The sequence below is a fragment of the Alexandromys fortis genome, unplaced genomic scaffold (genome assembly GCF_014885135.2).
Source record: "Alexandromys fortis isolate MF-2015 unplaced genomic scaffold, M_Fortis_MF-2015_v1.1 scaffold_227, whole genome shotgun sequence".
Lineage (NCBI taxonomy): Eukaryota > Metazoa > Chordata > Mammalia > Rodentia > Cricetidae > Alexandromys > Alexandromys fortis.
Genome location: NW_026068109.1, coordinates 1,194,507 through 1,214,817, shown reverse-complemented (window position 1 = coordinate 1,214,817; position 20,311 = coordinate 1,194,507). Strand labels below are relative to the sequence as shown.

The 20,311-nt window shown below is 53.2% G+C and overlaps 3 protein-coding genes across 7 annotated transcripts in view; 1 reads left to right on the top strand and 2 right to left on the bottom strand.

Moving 5' to 3' along the window:
* The window catches only part of Tecpr1 (tectonin beta-propeller repeat containing 1), a 29,566-nt gene extending 21,246 nt beyond the window's left edge, over positions 1-8,320 (top strand). For 4 of the 5 annotated variants that reach the window (XM_050124392.1, XM_050124393.1, XM_050124395.1 and 1 more), the window contains 9 exons: positions 1,196-1,292; positions 1,423-1,502; positions 2,669-2,725; positions 3,547-3,727; positions 4,155-4,290; positions 4,977-5,069; positions 6,299-6,405; positions 6,523-6,642; positions 6,772-8,320. In XM_050124392.1, coding sequence (XP_049980349.1) covers positions 1,196-1,292; positions 1,423-1,502; positions 2,669-2,725; positions 3,547-3,727; positions 4,155-4,290; positions 4,977-5,069; positions 6,299-6,405; positions 6,523-6,642; positions 6,772-6,873 — 973 coding nt within the window. In that variant the 3' untranslated portion in view covers positions 6,874-8,320. Of the gene's footprint in view, positions 1-1,195; positions 1,293-1,422; positions 1,503-2,668; positions 2,726-3,546; positions 3,728-4,154; positions 4,291-4,976; positions 5,070-6,298; positions 6,406-6,522; positions 6,643-6,771 lie in introns of those variants that run through there. The other variant, XR_007589027.1, reaches the window with a different exon arrangement.
* Positions 8,321-8,420: 100 nt separating this feature from the next.
* Positions 8,421-14,140, bottom strand: Bhlha15 (basic helix-loop-helix family member a15). Its single transcript, XM_050124396.1, has 2 exons — positions 12,332-14,140; positions 8,421-11,679 (listed from the first exon to the last, which is right to left on the bottom strand). Exon 2 carries the CDS (start codon positions 11,633-11,635, stop codon positions 11,030-11,032), a length of 606 nt encoding a protein of 201 aa, XP_049980353.1. The 5' UTR covers positions 11,636-11,679; positions 12,332-14,140; the 3' UTR covers positions 8,421-11,029.
* Positions 14,141-14,482: 342 nt separating this feature from the next.
* The window catches only part of Lmtk2 (lemur tyrosine kinase 2), a 90,194-nt gene continuing 84,365 nt past the window's right edge, over positions 14,483-20,311 (bottom strand). The window contains exons 12-14 of the mRNA XM_050124418.1: positions 19,762-19,894; positions 19,149-19,388; positions 14,483-18,008 (exon numbers count right to left, since the gene is read on the bottom strand). Coding sequence (XP_049980375.1) covers positions 17,980-18,008; positions 19,149-19,388; positions 19,762-19,894 — 402 coding nt within the window. The 3' untranslated portion in view covers positions 14,483-17,979. The remainder of the gene's footprint in view (positions 18,009-19,148; positions 19,389-19,761; positions 19,895-20,311) is intronic.

Below are 20,311 nucleotides of genomic sequence, written 5' to 3'. Positions count from 1 at the left end.
ACTGGAATTACAAATGTGTGCTGCAGCCCAGCTTTTTTTTTTTTTTTTAATATTAAATGTCTTCTTTCTTTCTTTCTTTCTTTCTTTCTTTCTTTCTTTCTTTCTTTCTTTCTTATGTATACAATATTCTGTCTATGTGTATGCCTGCAGGCCCAAAGAGAGCACCAGACCTCATTACAAATGGTTGTGAGCCACCATGTGGTTGCTGGGAATTGAACTCAGGACCTTTGGAAGAGCAGGCAATGCTCTTAACCTCTGAGCCATCTCTCCAGCCCCCCGCCCAGCTTTTTAACATGGGTCTTGGGGCTCAATTCCTCATGCTTTCAGGGCGCATTCTTTGCTGGCTGAGCCGTTATGTGCCCCTCCAGCCCTAAAGTTTCTCTTCTTGAGAGGATGCCTTTATTAACTTAATGGTCACTCTAATGACATAACAAGTATCTGAAAGAAAGAAGAGAGAGCCAGGCGGTGGTGGCACATGCTTTTAATCCCAGCACTCAGGAGGCAGAGGCAGGCAGATCTCTGAGTTCAAGGCCAGCCTGGTCTACAAGAGCTAGGTCCAGGACAGGCTCCAAAGCTACAGAGAAACCCTGTCTCAAAAAAAAAAAAAAAAAAAGAAAAGAAAAGAAAAAAAAAAGAAAGAAAAGATAAAAAAATAGATCTTGACTCCGGCTGCACATTAGGTTAGAGCCTTCATGGCCTCAGTAAACCGGAGATGCTCAGAAGGGCTTTGATTGTTCTCTTCAGTATCTCTCAGTCTAAACAAGGTAGCAAGATTAATCATCATGGGCCAGGGCTACACAGAGAAACCAACAGAAAAGATTAGCCATCATTTCCATCTAAGGTCCCATCCGTGGGTACTGACTGAGAGATGCAACATCTCGTGGTTTGGGGCACAACTATTAAGGCCATAGCCTAAGGGAAAGAGAGCCAATTCCCAGACCACACGGTGAGCCATGGCCTCTGTAGATGGCCCAGGCCCTGTGGTAACACAAGATGATCTCATTTAGTCTCCCTGCCCTGTGACAATTCTGGTTTTGTCCGCCATCCTGGTGTGTGAGTGGGTCTAGAGGTGGCTTGTTCAGGGGTTCTGCCATGTCCCCAGCGGGAGTGCCGTATGAGCCCATTACCAGGAGCATCTGGGGTCAGAGCGGCTGCTCGGAGTCCTCTCTCACCCCACGTCTGCGTCCTGCTGCAGGGGTCTGCCCACTGACCGGTACATGTGGAGTGACGCCACGGGGCTGCAGGAGTGCACCAAGGCTAGCACGAAGCCGCCGTCCCTGCAGTGGACTTGGGTGAGTCCTGCCTCCTGTGTGTGTAGGGTCTGCTGGCCCTGCCTCCCCCCCCCCCATCTCCCAGGTTTCTACTGGTCTGTGGGTTTTGAGGGAGGGCGTCTCCGGTTCACCCTGACTCACTCTTCCCCAGGTCTCTGACTGGTATGTGGACTTCAGTGTCCCCGGTGGCACCGATCAGGAAGGATGGCAGTATGCCAGCGACTTCCCTGCGTAAGCTTCTCCCTGAGCCTCTGGGGCTGGGACCCCCTGCCACGCGACCTCTGCTCCAGCCTGGCTGAGTAGCAGAACCCACCCCAATGTTGTTATCTCACCTGCTTCAGGATCAGGGTGGGAGGGACCATGGGGAGCGCTGCCTGTACCCCTGGTTGTAGTCCATGGCTTTACCCCTGCTGTTCCAGGTCTGAAGGCTCCGACAAGGCCCAAGAGACTCATGGGGGGCAAGGTGAACCTTGGAGTTCACTGGGGAGTCTGGGGAGCTATAGGCCAGGCCCTGAGTGACGGGTGATGGGAGGGGCAGCATGAGGGGGAGCATACTGCTGAGGAGGCAGCCGGCGCCATCCTGGGAAGCCAGGTGTTCTCTTAGGCTTGGGAGGTGCCTCAGGTGGCAAAGGGCTTGCCTTGCCAACACGGCACCTGGGTTTGACCCTTACAATCCACTCACACATGTGTAATTCCAGCTCTGGGGAGGCGGAGACAGGAGGATCCCTGGGACTCACTAGTGAGCCTACCCTATCTCAAAGATGTCGGGGTTGCAGGGAGCAGAAAGTGCCCAGTGAATGACAGCCAAGATTATCCTCCAGCCTCTGCATGTCCATACAAAGTCCGGACTGGTGGATCATACTGTATCGGGAGCCTCCGAGGCTGGCTCAGGCCCCTCAGTGCAGATGTCCAAACAGAACAGTGAACCAAAAGAACCTAAGCCAGGGCCCCAGCGGGATGGTTTCTGAGCAGACTCCGGGTGAGAATCCAGGTCATCCCCTCAGGCGGCAGTGCAGCCTCTCAGACTGACTCTCCAGCCCTCAACTAGACCAAAGGCTCCCATTTCCCAGACATACTCTGCTAGTGCAGGGGCGAGAACAGGCCTAGAGCCACTGAGCCCACCCTCTGGACCACTGCTGCTCTGCCCAGGCCTCGGCTCCCCCCCCAACCCCCCCCCCCCCCCCCCTGAGCCCACCCTCTGGACCACTGCTGCTCTGCCCAGGCCTCGGCTCCCCTCACCCCCCCCAAAGCTGCAGTTCAGCCCCAGCACCCTGAGGCAGCTGGAGAACTATTCAGCTGCTCCTCTGCTTATGTGACCTAGAGTTGGGGGTGTGTGGCGTCACTTTCTAGAAAGTTCCACGAAGTGATTGTGATTGCACCATTTCTTCCTCTTGCAGTTCTTACCATGGCTACAAAACTATGAAGGATTTTGTCAGGAGAAGGTGCTGGGCCAGGTGAGAGACAGAACTGCAGGGTAGTGGGTTCAGGCCCCCTTTCTTCCTCTAGGCCCAGGGAAGGGGACGCTGGCTTCTCTCGGGCCAGATCTGCTGGCCTCTGACTTGCGGTCCAGGAAAGAAGCAGGGAGGGAGGGAGGAAACCAGAGTCAAAGTAAATGTCAACCCAGGAAATGCCCCGGGCTCCCCGCGCTCTGCTTTCTGAAGTGTGTTCTGAAGAACAAATAAGAGAAATGTCACTGGCTGGGCTCTGCCCGTAGGTAGGAGGGAGAGCTGGGAGGAAGGGCAGGGGACAGATATTGCCACCCGCTGGGTGCTCTACCCCTCACCTAAGTCCAGGAGTCTGTGGTTCACCCCTAGCCCTGTCTGGGTCGTTCATCTCGGCTTCTGTGTGCTGGGCTGTGCCTTTGTCAGCAACAGGCAGTGATGGGCAGTGGCGTGGCCCCGGGTCTGCTGTCACACAGGCAGTGATGGGCAGTGGCGTGGCCCGGGTCTGCTGTCACACAGGCAGTGATGGGCAGTGGCGTGGCCCGGGTCTGCTGTCACACAGGCAGTGATGGGCAGTGATGGGCAGTGGCGTGGCCCGGGCCTGCTGTCACACAGGCAGTGATGGGCAGTGACGTGGCCCGGGTCTGCTGTCACACAGGCAGTGATGGGCAGTGATGGGCAGTGGCGTGGCCCGGGCCTGCTGTCACACAGGCAGTGATGGGCAGTGACGTGGCCCGGGTCTGCTGTCACACAGGCAGTGATGGGCAGTGACGTGGCCCCAGAACCTGCTGTCACAGTGATCCCTTGACTCAGGCTCATATTTCCCTGAACAGAAAATGCAAGCTGGTGACCAGTGGGCCGTGGCTGGAGGTGGCTCCTATTGCCCTGGGCGATGTGTCCATCATCCCAGAGAGTGCGGATGCGGATGGGCGAGGACACAACATTGCACTGTGGGCTGTCAGTGACAAGGGGGATGTCCTGTGCCGCCTGGGCGTATCTGAACTCAACCCCGCGGTGAGCACCAGCCTTCTGGACATCAGGATTCCCTCTTGAGAGGCACCTGGCCTGAGGTTTCCCCAGACTTGCCCAGAACGGGTCTCCATAGTGGGAAGGTGTCATATGTAATCCAAATGAGGCAGGTAGTGCCAAGGATACGGCTGGTATGGAGAGTCGCCATCTCTCCAGGCCTGGGAGGAAAGGGGGCAGGCAGCAGGGTCCAGGTGACACGGTGGCTTCTCAGCACCCTTGGTGACATGCACATGCTGTCATCTTTCCTTTGAGAGGCCTGGCTCCAGGGGCTCAGTAGACCAAGGCAGACTGTAGCTAGGCGAGGTCAGACCACCCTGGACATCCCCCCCAGGCAGGCTTAGGTGCCTCGGAGGAGGAGGCCAAGGTGGTCCCACTGGCCCCTGAGCCATCTCCCTCGCCCTTCCCTCTCCAGGGTTCTTCCTGGCTACACGTTGGCACTGACCAGCCCTTCGCCTCTGTCTCCATCGGGGCCTGCTATCAGGTGTGGGCCGTGGCCAGAGATGGCTCTGCATTCTACCGGGGTTCTGTGTCTCCCTCTCAGCCAGCTGGTGAGTGGCGCCCACCTCCCACCTCTAGCCCCATTCCGATGGAGTATGGGAAGGAAGTTTCCCATTAAGATGGTGGGCGGGGGGCTGGAGAGATGGCTCAGAGGTTAAGAGAGGTCCTGAGTTCAATTCCCAGCAACCACATGGTGGCTCACAACCATCTGTAATGAGATCTGGTGCCCTCTTCTGGCCTGCAGGCATACATGCAGACAGAACACTGTATATATAATTTAAAAAAAAAAAAAAAGGAAAACTTTAAAAAATTTTTAAAAAAAGCCAGGCTGTGGTGGCTCACACCTTTAACTCAGGAGGCAGAGGCAGGCAGATCTCTTTGAGTTTGAGGCCAGCATGGTCTACAAGAGCTAGAGTTCCAGGACAGGCTCCAAAGCTACAGAAAAACCCTGTCTCGGAAAAAAAAAAAAAAAAAGGATGGTGGGTAGGTCTCTTATTTATCAGAACCCAGGTTGGACCCCAGAGGACCCTGGGCAAACCTAGGATACCGGGTGAGTGGCAGAGCCTGAGGTGGCCTTCCGTGACCCCCAGCTCACATTTGTTCAGCTGGAGTTGAAGGCTGGCAGCAAGGTCTCAGCCTGCTGTGAGCTTCGGGGCACTAGACAGGCCTCGGCCTGGGCTCACAAGTGTGTTGGGGGGTCTCCCAATAACCTCCTGAGTCAGCTTTCCCCTCACAGGTGACTGCTGGTACCACATCCCCTCTCCTCCCAAACAGAGGCTGACACAGGTGTCCGTGGGCCAGACGTCAGTGTATGCCTTGGATGAAAACGGCAAGTCATTTGAGAGGCCGCATGGTCAGTGGGGAGGATGGGGTCCCAGGAGGGCCCCGCTATGATCACGACTAGGCCACCAGTAGGCTGGAATGACATCTCTTCTCAAAGACCCTTTGGAAGTGTCCAGACCGTCATGTGTTGTTTCCCTAGGGACAAGGAATTTTAGCTGTTAATGTCACCCTCCTGCACTGTGGTTACCATGGAAACAGGGCTTCACCCCCAGGAGCCATGCGGGCAGGGTCTGGACCAAGGCAATCAGCAAAGCCCCTTGGACCCTGCATGAGGCCAGAAATGTCAGCTCAGAGCCAGTCTTGGTCTCTCCCCCAACTTAGTTTGTGTGACCAGCCCCAGATGCATCTGAAGCATCATCTAGGTGCCTAGGTGGAACAAGGAGCCCCCTAGGCATCACAGGGCCATTTCTGATCCCTGTGTCCCCTCTGACAGGGCCCTGGCTCATTCTTCTCAAGATCTTACTGATTGTCTTGATGAGATGTAGGAAAGGCGGAATCAAGACTTTGAAGCCATGGTAGCACAGGCCTGTAATCCTAGTACTGGGAGGCATGTGGAGCAGAGTTCAGGCCATCCTCAGTAAGTTCAGGGCCAGCCTGGAACACATGAGACCCTGTCTCGAAAGCATGAAGACAGGCGTGGTAGAGAGTCTTAGAAGCTCTGACCCATAAAGGCTGCGTCAAAATGATCATTTTGAGGGTGTCCTGAGCTACATAGTGCGATCCCATCTCTAAAACCCTGGAGAAAACGCCCAGCGCAGTTGGTAGGGCACCTGACTTGCACACACAAAGTACCATGCGCCCAGGGTGTGGTTTGTGCACCAGTGATCTCAGGATTGGGAGGTGGAGGCAATAGGATCAGGAGTTCAAAGCCAGCCTGGTCTACATGAGGCTCTGAAAAAGAAAAGAAAACAAAAACAGTCTTGGAGCCCAGGGGTTAGATCCAGATCCGGTTTTCTTTTTATTTGCTTAAAACATTCTTTGTCCTTGGCTTCTCCCTCAGAGTGTCTGAGGCTGTCAGCTCCAGGAGGCACAATGAGACGATTATGAAGCCTAGCACACAGAGAGACAGGGTTGGCTATGGCCCAGGCTCCTGGCTGTGGGTCATCAAGAGCCCTTGGGTGTGAGGGATTCGAGGGGGAGTTGGGGTTGACCCCACAGCATGCCAAGGTGGGCCAAAAAGACTTTGCTGATGTCCTTGGTTGCTTCTCTGTCCAGGGAACCTGTGGTACCGAGCAGGGATCACCCCCAGCTATCCGCAAGGCTCCAGTTGGGAACACGTGTCTAACAATGTGCGCAAAGTGTCTGTGGGACCGCTGGACCAGGTGAGGGGACAGCGGGTGACTGGCAGTGGGGACGAGGGTGCTCCTCCCTGATCTATCTCCTGTACCCAGCTGTCCCTCCACAGCTGGGCCAGCAGCTCCAACCAAGTTCTGTTCCAGGTCTGGGTGATTGCCAACAAAGTCCAGGGGAGCCATGGCCTGAGCCGGGGAACAGTGTGCCGTCGCATGGGTGTCCAGCCTCGGGAACCCAAGGGGCAGGGCTGGGACTATGGCATTGGGGTGAGTACACTGGCCATCTGGGACGGTTTTGTGGCACTGTGGTGCACCAGACTTGACTTGCGGGTTGGTGGGAGAGTCTTGGGGAGAAAGAATACTTGGGTCCTAAGTGACATGACTTTCTGCTTGTAGGGAGGCTGGGACCACATCTCTGTCCGGGCCAATGCCACCATGGTACCCAGGAACGTGTCCAGGGAACAGGAGGCCCATGGGCAAGGTCCCATTTACTGCTGAGGCCTCTCCTCACCCGGAGGCAAGGATGGCTGGAGCCTGAAGGACCAGAACCGAGCCTTTCTTGTGTCGTATGAGAGGGCGTCACCCAGGCCCACACACGTTCGGGGAGTCAGACCCACGTCGGCTATTTCTGAAGCACTGACAGAACGCCCGGAGATGTGAAACCGCTAGCACGCCCACGCGTGTTGCAGTCTGTGAAGGATGCTGTGGGGGAAGAGTGGAGCCGACTTATGCCTGCGCCCTCAGCCCTGGTCCCTCTGTGTTAGGCCTCCCAGCTTTCTAGGCCAGAAGCACGGAGCCCTTCAGAAATTCTGGCCCTAGAGAGGCAGATCTGAGGAGGGGCCTTACTCGTCACTCCCAAGTCACCCCCAGGAGAAACAGCCGTGAGGCTCAGGTCTACAAGCCTCAGTCTGCCGTCATCCCTTAGCAGATTGTCCAAATGGGGTTTTTGCTTCAAAAGTTAAGCAAAGGAGTTGGGCTTGGTGGCTGATGCCTAAATGTCTGGACTCAGGAGACTCAGGCAGGAAGATTGTGAGTTTGAGACTGCCCAGGACTACATAGCAAGACTGTCACAAGTAAACAAACATCTAGATAAGTAAAGCAGGCATGGTGGCACATGCCTGTGATCCCAGGACTCAAAGGGCGGAGGCAAGAAGGCCAGGAGCCTGGGCTACATGAGACCCTGCCTCAGGAACCAGGTGGGTCCTATCCTGGTTTGGGATCCCTCCTGGGGTGCACTGTAAGGTAATTTCCATGTAGAGAATCACCACCATGAACCCCAGTTTAGCCTCTCTTTCAGATGTGGGGGCAGGGCGGCCAGGCCTGGGGGAAGGCAGCTTGCGCCCTAGACTCGGGTGCTTTGTGGCCAGAGCCTCGGGCTCTCTGTGACCCAGGGCCGGGCAGAAGGCCTCTGCTGACCTGAGACAGGAGTTCCAGACTGCCTGGCATAGCCTAGCGCTGGCCCCCGGCACGAGTGTGTGCCCGCAGGTGGTGTCTCGTGTTTCAGACACTGCCCAGGAGGTGCCAGAGCCCCATCTCTGTTCATTTTAAGCCAGGACAGGCTGACCCCTAACCGGTTTACCCTGGAATCATCCGTGTGATGTCATGGTCAGGAAGGGTTACATTCTGCATGAGGGGTGTCCCCAGAAGCTAAGAGGAAACTACACCAGGGCCCCATCCCAAGGACACCTGAGGAGCCCCATGTCCTCAGCACTTCCAGAGGTGGGAGCAGACACACCCCTGTGCAGAGAGGTGTTCTAGGGGTCACCTTCCCGTCTGCATGCCAGTGTCAGGGTTCCCAGTGTGTTCCCCAGCAGCTGTGACCTGCCACTCTGCCCGTTAGCCATGGTGACACATCCTTTGCTGCTCAGCACCAGCTGTTCCCCCTCAGTGACACCAAATCGTCTCAGCTCCCCAAATGTTCTATTTAATACAAATTTATACAACGGCATGACTGACGTCTTTTTATTAGGATCTGGATTAAAAGGCACAGGTCTCCAGGCCCGAAGCACTGTGGCAGCGGGATCTTTTCATTGAAGATACGGCTGGCGATTTCATTAGTACTTCAAGGGAACCATTAGGGGAAAAAGCCAGTTCAGGTCACTTACAGAATATTTCACCGCAGTGACGGGCAGGGCCCAGGCCGTTCTCTTCATCTTGGCTTTTTCCAGACAGGTCACACTCCGCGTTTCTCTGCCAGTGTTGATGGGACGCTGGTCAGCTCTGGTGGATCCACAGTCCAGGCAACCCAGTTGGGGGCGGCTCCATCCCTCTTGTCCAGGGTTTTGAGTAAAATTAGCTCCATTACCCAGCAGGAATGAAGAGACCAGGCCAGGGGTGTCGATCATTTGGTAGAAAGCTGGCCAAAGATGCCACAAGCCCTGGGTTCAGTCCCCAGGGCTGCCCAAACTGGGTGCAGGGGGTACATGTCTGTAGTCAGTCCCAACACAAGAGGTAGAGGCAGGAGGATCAAAAGTTCATCTTCCTTCACTGCATAGCAAGTTGGAGGTCAACCTAGACTACATGAGACTTGTCTTAAAAACAAACAAAAACAGACAAGCCTGGGCTTGAGACAGGGAGACAGACCAACAGACCTTATTGGCATCACAGACTTGCCCCCTAGCCTCCCAAGGGACAGATAGGTCCTGTCTGTCACCGGTAAAGAACTGGACAGCTAGGCCCATGGCATCCTCTGGGAAGCAGGGGTGGTGTGAGTGCCCGCTCATGGGACACAAAGCCACCAGGCTGTAGCCCTGCAAGGCAGTGGCCCTGGACAGCCCTAGGCTGTAGGCAGGCCTGAGGGCAGAAGTTTGGCCAGACATCTTCCCTTCCTCGCTGTACTTCCAGGCAAGGGCCAGCAAAAAGAGCTGCGCCCTGGCCTTGGCTCATCTGGAAGCCAGCCACTGGGTTTGTAGTGCTGTCCTGTCGGCAGAGGCCTTTTGTGTTCCATGGGCAGGTCCCCCAGAGCAAGGGATATCTGGGCTCTGTCTTTCCAACTTGGAGTTGTGCCTGGCCTCGGCTCCCACTGGCAAACTCCCTAACTATTGACCTTTCCCAGTTCCCATCCCTGAATCACAGACACAAAGGCCTACAGTCTACCCGACCTGTGATCTGTGAAGGGACCAGACCAAAATCAAGTCTCACTAGGATGGAGGAATCAACACCCCCAGGCCCAGTATCACTATTAATTGTTTCGTGGGGTGCCAGCGCTGTCCCCTTATACCTATGTTCACAGTTCTTGAGAGGCTGAAGCAGGAGGATGGACCAAGCGCAAGTTCAAAACCAGCCTGGACTGCATAATTTGCGACCAACCTGAGCTGCGCATGAAAGTGAGATTCCTGTCACTCGAAAGAAAGGGGGGCGGGCAAGGGCCCCAAGGAACTCCAGGACAGTTCTGGGCAGAGAGACAAGAGAGGAAGGAGAAGCCAGCAGCAGTTGACAGCAAAGTAGTGAAGCCTGGCAGAGCCAGTGGGGCAGGAACGCCCCACAGAAGGAAGCTGGGTTTGAGGCAGCTAGGTTGCCAACCACCCAGTCCTGGTTATTAATGATCAGGCTGGGGGAGGGGCAAGCCTGTCACTCCAGCTTCCGCCTCAGAGAAAACACCAAGAGTACCAAGAGCTAAGTCCCATGAGCCTGTGAGAAAACACGTGGCTAGCCATACATCAGGGGCAAAAGCCAGAGAATGAGCCCTACTAAGCATGGTGGTCCACCCCTGGAATAGGGGGGTGTGGGTATGGGAAGCCTGCAGAAGGCCCAGGGCAGGTCTATCTCTTCATAAAGACCCTACCTGGTCCCCACGCAGGGCCTCAGGTCCCAGGCCCCACTCAGGCTGTGGTCAGTCACAGCCTAGGGCACTAGAACCTTTCCAGAAGTCTCCATTTTGGGGGGGGGGGAGAGAGAGAGAACCCACTTATCCACTTAAAGTCCCATGAGGCCTTTCTAAGCCCAGTTGTTAAGTTGAGCCCAGGACATTTCTGCTTTCAAGACGGCTTGTGCAGAAAGAGCTACCATCTTGGCTCTGCTATATTCCCTGATGAATTGTGGGTGACGCTTTGGGCCCAGCCTCCATGTAGACTCACAATACAGGAGGGATCTTGGGCTCAGCGGTAGCAGGGACATTGGAAAGTGATGTTCTTTCTGGAATTGCCCCGCGGCCACCATACATAAAGAGAACTGTGAGGAAGGTTAGCACCTTCCCATCCTGTCTGTTCTGTGGAAACATCTGCAGGGACCAGGCAGGCTTTCCTCAGAGATTTGGGCCTAATATGCCTTAATGCTGTCCCCTGGCTGGCTAGGAAAAACTGCCCCATGTTGATGGCTGAGCCGACGTTCAAGGAAAATGGAGTCACCGGAGATTCAGCCTTGGGCTGCGGGATGTAGCTCAGTAGGCCAAGAGCTGGTTTAGCCTGCACAGAGTGCCTTTTCAGTTCCTAGCACCGCACCATACGGTGATGTGTGCCTGTAATCACAGCCATAGAGAAGGCGAAGGCAGGAGGATGAGGAGTTCCAGGCCAGCATGGGTCACAAGAGAGACTCTGGTCAACAACAAAATACCCATAGTGTCATCATCAGTCAGGCTTGTGGCATGGAGGGGCCAGAGCTGAGCTGAGCAGGCCAGGTCAGCACTGTCAACCCAGCCCAGAGCCCAGAGCGGGTGCTAGCTGCCCTCTCTGAAGCTGTGGATCTGTGTAGAGTACCGTTGCAGGTGGCCCTGGGGCTGGTCCTCCGTGGCACCTAGCGTGGCCCCAGCCACCTGCTGCTGTTGCTGCTGCTGCTGCTGCTGCTGCTGTTGCTGGTGATGGTAGTGTTGGTAGAGTTTAGGACCTGGCGCAGGACCCGGCCCCTCCAGCCCCGGGAGGCGACTGCTGGACATAGTGAGTATGGTGGCGGTCAGCGACTTGATATAGTTCTTGGCCAGCGTGAGGGTCTCAATCTTGGAGAGTTTCTTGTCAGCCCGCACGTGCGGGATGACCTCACGCAGCGCTTGGAAGGCGTTGTTGAGTTTATGCATCCGTTGTCTTTCCCGCTCATTGCTCTCCAGTCGCCTCTGGATACTATTTTCCCTGCGGCTACCAGACCCCTGTCGCCGGCGGCTGACCTCTGCTCGCGGTCCACCTGCACGGGCCGTCCTACTCCGAAGACCCTTCGTCAGCTCGGACCCCCCTGAGCCTGACTGGGGTCTGTCGGGAGTCTGCTCTCCTGGGGTGGCTTCTGTGTCCTGCACGGATGTCCGGCGCCGAGGAGGTCGGTTCTTGGTCTTCATCGCTTGTTTTCCCAGGAGGTGGTGGCTGGAGGAGGCCCTTCGAACTGAAATTGAGAACACAGCCCCTCTGCAGTCATTCAGTGTGCTGGGGGGGGGGGGGCGGCACAGCTGTCTCATTGCTGTTTTCCAGTGCAAAGCTATCAACAGCCAGTACAGCAGACCACGGGTGCACAGTGACACCTATGCACTTCCCATTCACGCTGAGCCCTGTCCTCCTTGATCTCACAGGGACACATTTTTCTCCCACTTGCAGTCTCTCCCTTCTCACTGATCTGGGAACCCTTTCCAGGTCCCATGCCCCTTGTTATTGTCATGTACCTCCTCAACCTAGGTGACCCTTGACAATTTATTTTAACCACCCAGGAAGAGGTCCCAACCTTGGCTATGGGGTCCCCCACCACCACTGTCATTGGTCCCAGAGACAGGCAGCACTCATTAGACAGCGTGTCTATCCGCAGCTCTCCTGGACATGACACAGGCGCAGACACTCTCAGAACCAGAACAGCTCCCAGGTCAGATTGACAGTTGCCAAGGCCCTGCAGCAGCCCCCAGTTCCACCACGTGGATGGCACCAGCCAGTCTGAGTGGGAGCCACCATCTGTGTTTTCCTCCCTCCCTGAGCCAGACGTCCATCTGGTCCTGCCTCTGGGTCCCCTCCCAGGAGTCCCATCCAGTTCCCCCAACCCCTTGGTTTACCTGGGGATCCGATCCGAGGCCGCACGCGCTGAGGCTGCCCACGGGGGACAAGGACACGTAGCTTTAGCCACCACGGGCGGGGCCGCGGGAAGCATGTAAATGAGTTCGCTAGGCGGGGCCAGGGCGGCACCTGCGGCCACGCCCCCCGCTCTGGGGACCCGTGCGGCTGAGCTTCCCCTCTCCCTCTGGGTCTGAGAGCCCGCGGTCTCCGCGGACCCGCTGGGGCGGGGGAAATCCCCAGACTGCACCTGGCCAGTGCACCTGGCCTGGGGTTAAGGCTCAGAACAGAGTCTAGGATAAGCCTCCCCGCGTAATCTTACAGGAACGGCAGCCACATCCCTGAACAAAGCGGGCTCCATCTCTCCTTCCCTGCCCCAGAACACCTTGAATTTTCCAGCGGACCCTGCGGGTCCTAAGGAACACAGCTTCTCCCCGCTGGAATATGGTGGGTCAGGAAAGCTACCAGGTCACTAGATCTCCAAGTGGCAAGGTGTCAGTCTTTGAGAGTCAGAAAATTAGGCTATAAAACAACAAACACACCCGCTGCCCACCTGCTCTAATTGATGGCACCTGCCTGCCTGCCTCCATTTCCCCAGGTTACAAGGGAATTACAATATAAAAGGTTATGTGGCAGGGAGGCGGCTCTGTTGGTAGGGACAGACACCTGACATCAAACCTGATGACTGAGTCTGGGACCCACAAGGTGGAAGGAGAGAGAGCTAACTCTCCCAAGCTGTCCATGAGTATCATGGTGCTCACAGGAAACAGGTTTTCCTCCTGGCCTTTAACAATTTTTTTTTGGTTGTTTGGTTTTGTTTTCTAAGTGTGTGTGTGTGCTCACAGGTCAGATGACAACTTGCAGGAGGCTGTTCTCTGCTTCTACCATGAGTTCCGGGGCTGAAGTCATTAGGTTTGGCTACAAGTGACAGCCATTTCGTTGGCTGTAGCAGTCATGGCTACCCTGGAGCTCCTGATCCTCCTCCAGCCTCTGCCCGAGTGCTAGAATTAAAACTGGGTACTGACGCACTCAGCTCAACTTCTGTGCTTTTGACTCAACTATTGACAAAAACGTGCTGAGAATTATCTATGTATTCTTTAATCCAGTGAGTGCTGTGGCAGTGTGGTACCGGCTCCCTTTCTTTTTCTGTTTGAGACAGACTCCATAGCCTAGGCTGTCCTCAGACCCATGGCAATCCTCCTGCCTCAGCCTCCTGGTACAAGGATTATAAGTGTAGTTGGTCACTATGCTCAGCTAAACAGATTTCCCCCCCCCATGGGCTGATAGGACATGCCAAAATGCAGCCAGAAGACTCTGGGTGAGGTCTCATATTTGGCAGACTTGGGTGCCAAACCTGTGACCCAGCCCGCCCATGGGCAATGTCTAGTAGGAAGCCGTCACCTCCTTCATGTCTCTTGGCCTTCAAGGAGAGAACAGGAGAAAGTCAGAGGTCATGGAGACGTCCCACTATTGCATAGGACAGCTGTTGTTTGAGACTGGACCTCATTCATTCCATAGCCCAGGCTGGTCTTAGGCTCATGGCAATTCTCCTGCCTCAGTATCCCAGGTGCTGGGGTTAAAGGTGTGTACCATATCCAAGACCAGCGAAAGGCTGTGATGTTTAATGTGTCGGTTCATGTGCCGTGTGGGCGCATGTGCACATGCAGGGAGTATGAAGGTCAGAGGTCAACAGAGGTGCTTTACCACTGTTTGCTTGAGAGGCTCTCTCGGGACAGGATAGGATGCTAGGCTGACCAGTGAGGCCCAGGGATCTGCTGCCTGTCTCCCCAGAACTGGATGACATGCATGCAGCCTCCACCCTACCTGGCCTTTCCATTTTTAGACATCATGGGTTTAAAATTGAACATGGGTCTTAGCAAATAAGCCATTTTCCAGCCTGAACGGCCAGTTGTGAGCTTCTTGGGAGTTGTACTTGGGGGCCGGGCCACGCCAAGGCCTCATAAACCAAATCTCACCTGAACTCCTCAGTAAGTAGAAATGCTTGGATTACAGAAACTACAGCCACACGTGCAGGCTCTACAGTGCTCTGTGACCCATCCTCATGCCCTCAAGACTGTGGGGGGCTCAGAGACCCAAAAGCACCGCACTAATCCTCCACATGCAAAGAACAAGGAATAAACATAGCAACGGAGTTTATAAATATATAACTATATTTATTTTGAATATTAAATAGTTTTTAAATTACAAGCAATTTATTGAATCACACTAAGCTTCAATATACAGTAAAAATCTTACAATTTAAAAATGTACACAATTTAAACTCCAAGTTCATTAACTGTTATTTTGCCGTGAACCTTCTGACTGTGTGAAGTACAACCCAGTAGGTGGCAGGCCTGGAGGGTGTGACTGCTCCACCCAGGTCTCAAGCTGTGGACATGATCAAACAGTGGGCACGTGCACAAGTCTGGTCGTCAGGACCCAGCTTCGCCTGTGCAGGCTTCAGTAACCAAACAGCACATGTTCAGCCGCCGAGATGGCTGTGGGTGACGCAATACTGTCAGAGCATCTTAAGAACCCATTTAGAAGTTCAACGGAGTTTCCTTATGGCCAAACGGTGCCACCCTGTTTGCTACCTAAGGAATATTGAGATGTATGTTTGAAGTAACCGTGTCTGCCCAGTCTCTCGAGGTGGGTGCTCTGAGGTGTAGCACACAGAGCCTGACACTTGGTTACACCTGAGATTTCAGGCAATGGGCTGGGGGGGGGGGGTTGAGGCGCTGCCTGCTTTCTTCCCCAGCCCTGGGGACAGACATGCAATAGGTCACTAATTCTACAAATACCCTATGAGAAATATGAAGAAAAAAAAAAGGTTTAAAAGGGCATTTCACAGCAGGGAGACAGACCTCCTTAGATAAAGCCATCTTCCTAAAAACAGTCAGGCCTCTACAGCTGGAAACAGGCCGCTGGCAACTGTAGCCTTTCAGTGACTGACTCTGGCCAGGCAGAGTCTGAGTCTCATGGGAGGGGACTACATTTTTTCTTTCTGACTTAAGATCAGTCTTCATATAACAAATGGAGGATAGCAAAGGAAGACATGGAGGGCTCATTATTATTTTATTTTTAAAGAGAACTTCAAAGGTCAGTTTCCAGTCTGAGAGGTGGAAGATGGGCACTGAGGAGGACAGGAAAGAACCACTGGGTCCAACCCCGAGTCAGCTACAGGGCCACTGATTTCACTGCTTGTTGAATGAGCAAGTCTGGAAGCCCACCAACAGCAACCAAATTATCACTGAAACAAAACCAGCTGGGTGTGGTGGAGGAACTTGGGAGGCAGAGGCAGGCAGATCTCTGTGAGTCTGAGGCCAGCCTGGTCTACAAAGCATGTTCCAGGACAGCCAGGACTACACGCAAAAACCCTGTCTTGAAAAAGCCAAAAACAAAAATAAAAAACAAAACAAGACAAAACCCATATTGGATGGCAAAGCACATGCTCACTTTTCAAAACTGGGCAGGAACTTAATCTATGGAGATGTCTGTGTATTGCTGGGACTTTGGGAGGGTGCACTGACAAGTGTTACACATTAGTCTTCCCTTCCATGCGATGCCACAGAAGACCCACCCACCCCCACCCAACTCAAGATATAAAATGCTTTTATTTTGGCAATTAACCATGAGAGTGATATAGATATAAATATAAATGGGATTGTATTGTTAAAATTCCCTCAACATGGTGAAAGATGGCCAGCCCTCAGCCATCAATAAATCTACCCCGGGCTGGCTGTGTAAGAAGGCTATATATAGAGTCTATGGATCCCCGTAATTGTAATCAGTGAATCTGAACTTCTTAAACCTATAATTTTAAAAGAAAAAAATCTTAATATAACTGCTTCTCTCCTTCTCAACTAAGACTGGTAGACAGAGGTAAAAAAAAAAATCAGAAATTTCACACAGCAAAAAATTCAGTTATGATAATTTTGGCAAAATTACTTTCAAATGCCCTGTTTGTAATATACATGTCACAAGATCCAGTGCTTTCTATGGAGCCCCGGCATGCTAGGCCTGCACCAAGTACGGGAAAAGGAGACTCTGTTCTTAATTGTCTTCTGTTGATTGTAAAGTTATTGCTTAGTATAAAAAATTCATGGATCGAATCAAGAGTTGATAATAAAGATCATAATTTGCTATGTAAACTGACGCCGACATCCACACTTGCACTCTGTAGGAGGGCCCAAGTCCCTCTGATTGACATCACCATGTTCCAGTCAGGGCCTGGAGACACCCCAATGTCACACTGAAGTCTGGATAGTGGGGTCAGCACCGGGAAGTATTGGGGTGATCAGCCCATGTAAGAGCCACCCCAACAGGTGCAGTTCCCGCTCAACATGGCATTGCCATGGCACTGGCCGCCAACACTTCCTTACGTCAAAGCAGACTCCTGGCCAGCAGAGTGAGGCCAACCTTGTGTTGGGGATACCAGATCCTTTGATGCTGAGGCTATGCTGGAGACTTGAGATCCCTTTCAGAACAAGAGGAGAGCAGAGTGCTTGACACAGAAGGGGAGGCATGTGTGGGTCCCCCAGGGTTGCTGGAGGCCCTGCAGGTGCAGAGCGCTGCCGTCTCCTGGGTGCTGTGTCCTGGAATGGGAAGCCCCAACCCCAGCCATTTGCAAACAGCTCTCTCAGCAGCATCCACACTGGACAAACTGCTCTTTGCACCCACCATTCTTGGTGGGGCCTCAGAGGTCCCTGCCTGCCTGCAGGAAATATGAGAACTCTTGCAGGCTGGCCTCTGTGGAGAGGAAGTAGTATGGGCCTCATCTGCCACACCAGAAAATGGCCCTGGGCACTGAGAGCACTGAGTTCTGGGTGCATCTCTTATTGGATTTTTACCAAGAGGATTTAAAAGCACAAGAGGCAGGACAGGCTGCTCAGAGAGAATCCACCTTATACAGAAACATGCTTGATGCAATCAACAAAACTAAGCAGCAGTTCTGAACTCATCAGAAATATTTCCTCTAGGAACATAAAACACAAACACCCAGAGTCAGCATGGCCTGGGAAAAAGTACCCGTGTACACTTCCCACAGGTTTGAAGACAGAACACTCAAAATATCGAAGCTTTACAGTACCATGCAGGGCAAACACACGAGAAGACAGGAAAAAAAAAAAGAGAGAGAAAGAAAACAAAAACAAAACAAACAAACAAAAAAGCCTAAAAAACAGTGGACAGCACCATCTTGGCCTGCCATGTTTTCCTTGTATAATTTACGATGCTGTACAATATTGGGAGCTCAAACACTCACCCACAGTGCAGTCAGACAGCAATTAGTGATTTCCTTAAAAAACAATAAATATGGCTCACTTGTGACCATTCCCCTGGTGTACCCCTTTGTGGCACCTGTGCCCAAACTAGAAGCTCAGATGTGGTGGGGAAGACACCCACACAGAAAACAGACCCATGACCGGGGGCGCACAGGTCCCCAACACTCATGCGCCACAGCCATGTGGAAGTGCAGCCACCTCAACAGGATGCCCAGCACAGAGCGCGTCTAACGCACGAGCAGGACAGGTGAGGGCTGCAGAGGGAGCTGGCTTCCTGAGCCTTATGTCAGCCACCAAGGAGTCGATGTCGTCGCTCAGGCGGACATGCAGGAACGCTGCTTGGGCCAGGAGAGTGTGTCCACAGCCGCCTAATCTTTCTCTCCATCTTCACTGCTGCCTAGTTCCCAAAAAGAAGCAACATGACAAAGAAGGTCAGCTTTAAGAATTGACTACCCAGATACTAACGGCATGGAGGTGACCAGATCAGACTGGTAGGAAAAGGAGCTGTAGCTGGTGTCTGGCTGCTTCATGCCTTCCTGTCCCTCCTTCCCACAGCCTGCAGGGTTCTGCACACACAGCTGCTTGGCTCCCACAGTGGCTCCATGGCCACAGTCAGGGGCACTGCAGTAACCTAGTCTGACCTGTGCACCTGCCCCCACAGAGATCCTTAGGCACAGGCATTATCTCATCGGCACAGGTGAAAACTATGTAAACAAATAAAAGCACTTTATATCCTACATTTATTATTTGATCTGTAAACTTCAAATAAAAAATGTACCTATTAACATTTATCTTTCGATCTTGGTATAGGGAAAGAGGCCCATATGTTCAGGTATTGCTACTTCAAATTGGTCCCTGCTGTGAGTTCCCAGCTTGCCCTCTGGTATCACACGGAGACCAAGACTTAATGGTAAAATCAACACTGCCAAGGAAGAGACGGAGAGCCTGGGCTCCAGTCCAAACCACAGGTCAAGCGTGCCCAGAACGGGTGCCTGTGCAGGGCACTCCTCTGGGAGGGAAGTGTGACCCGAGGAAGCAGGGCTGGCAGAAAGGGGAAAGAAAACAGCCCTCTCCAGGACCTCCAAGATCTCTAGGGCCAGGCTAGCAGGGCTATACAGAAACGAGCATTGGGAGAGACTCCGAATGTGGGAAGCATGGCCACATATGCACTGTCCAGCTGTGAGAGATACACCAGGCCAGTTATTTCAGCTACTTGGGAATCTGAGGAAAAAGGACTCAAAGTTCAAAGCCAAACTAGACACAAGATAGGCAGGGTGACTTGGTGAGACTTTGTCTCAAAAACAGAACAAAACAGAGTAAGAAGAGACCTGGGATGAAGTTTAGTGGTAAAGGAGCGAGGGGTTGGGGTGTGGCTCAGTGGTAGAGCACCTGCCTAGAAACTCTAGTAAGGGAACGTACCTTAACGTTGGAACAACATGCTTAGTATACCTGAGGAACCACACCCCACCACAAACTGAGATTTTCAAGCAAATGAATAATCTACTCAGGAAAGACTAAATAGCAGGGCTCCTCTCACCTCCTTGTTCAATGTCTGAGTCCGTGAGGTGTGTGAGAGAGAAGCTGGCAATGTTGGCAGGAGAGATGGAGAACCTGGAGCAGGGGGACACATGTGGCCAGTTCTGCTCCGCACTCCTGGCAGGTGGGGGGGGAGAAAAGTATTTGGAGGTTTGAAGAGAAGGCTTGGAACCCAGAAGGCTTGTTGTTTTGGACATGAAAGGATCTGGGGAGAAGTCATCGTCCCATTCAAAGCCTCCACCTGCGGTAAGAACATCACCCCGTTATCATCTTATGCAATCAATTCACGATAAGGAGAGGGAGCCCAGGGCGTGCGGCACAATCGGCCAACAGATGGCAGAGCAGAAACACAGAGGGAGTGTGTTTCTTCAGGGGACATTTAAAAACAAGTTATGTTTCTTTCCAACAGTGTTAGCATTAGCCAGGCGTGGTGGCACACATCTTTAATCCCAGCACTTCAGAGGCAAAGAGGGGGATCTTGCTTATATACCAGGCTAGCCTGGTCTACAGAGTGAGGCTCTGTCTCAGAGACCAGCAAACAAAACAAAACAACTCCCCAAATAATGTTCCTTTCCCCAGCTTTTGCAACTGATCAACACAGCACAGATGAATACCTTCTTCATCCGTGGAGCTCTCCGAATTCATGCACCTGCCCAGGTAGGGTGAGTCTGATGCTGCTGCTGGGCTGCTGGGCCCAGGACCATGTGCTTCTCCTCCACAGTGCCCCAGTTCTTTGGTGGGAGTTTCCTGAAAAGCCAGACAAATATTCTAGTTTTCAGAGCCCACTCTCTAACCACACCCAGGCTGACAGACTCATCAGATGAGGTGTCCTAAGAAGAGTTATTTACTTTACGTGAGGAAGAAGGCCTCAGGCCTTCAGGATTTGGAATTACAATGATTATGAGCCGCCAAATGGATGCTGGGAACCCAGGTCCTACATGAAAGGACCCATGAACCATCTCTCCAGTCCCAACCTCCACCACCCTTTTGACACAATCTCCCTATGTGTACCAGGTTGGCTTCAAACTCCCAGCTTCCTTTAATCACTGGGATTAAAGGTGTACACCAGCAAGACAAGTTCTTTCCAGCACCATTTTTCTTTTCTTCCTTCTTTCCTCCCCTCCCCACCCAAAACAAGGTTTCTCTATTTAGTCCTGGCTGTCC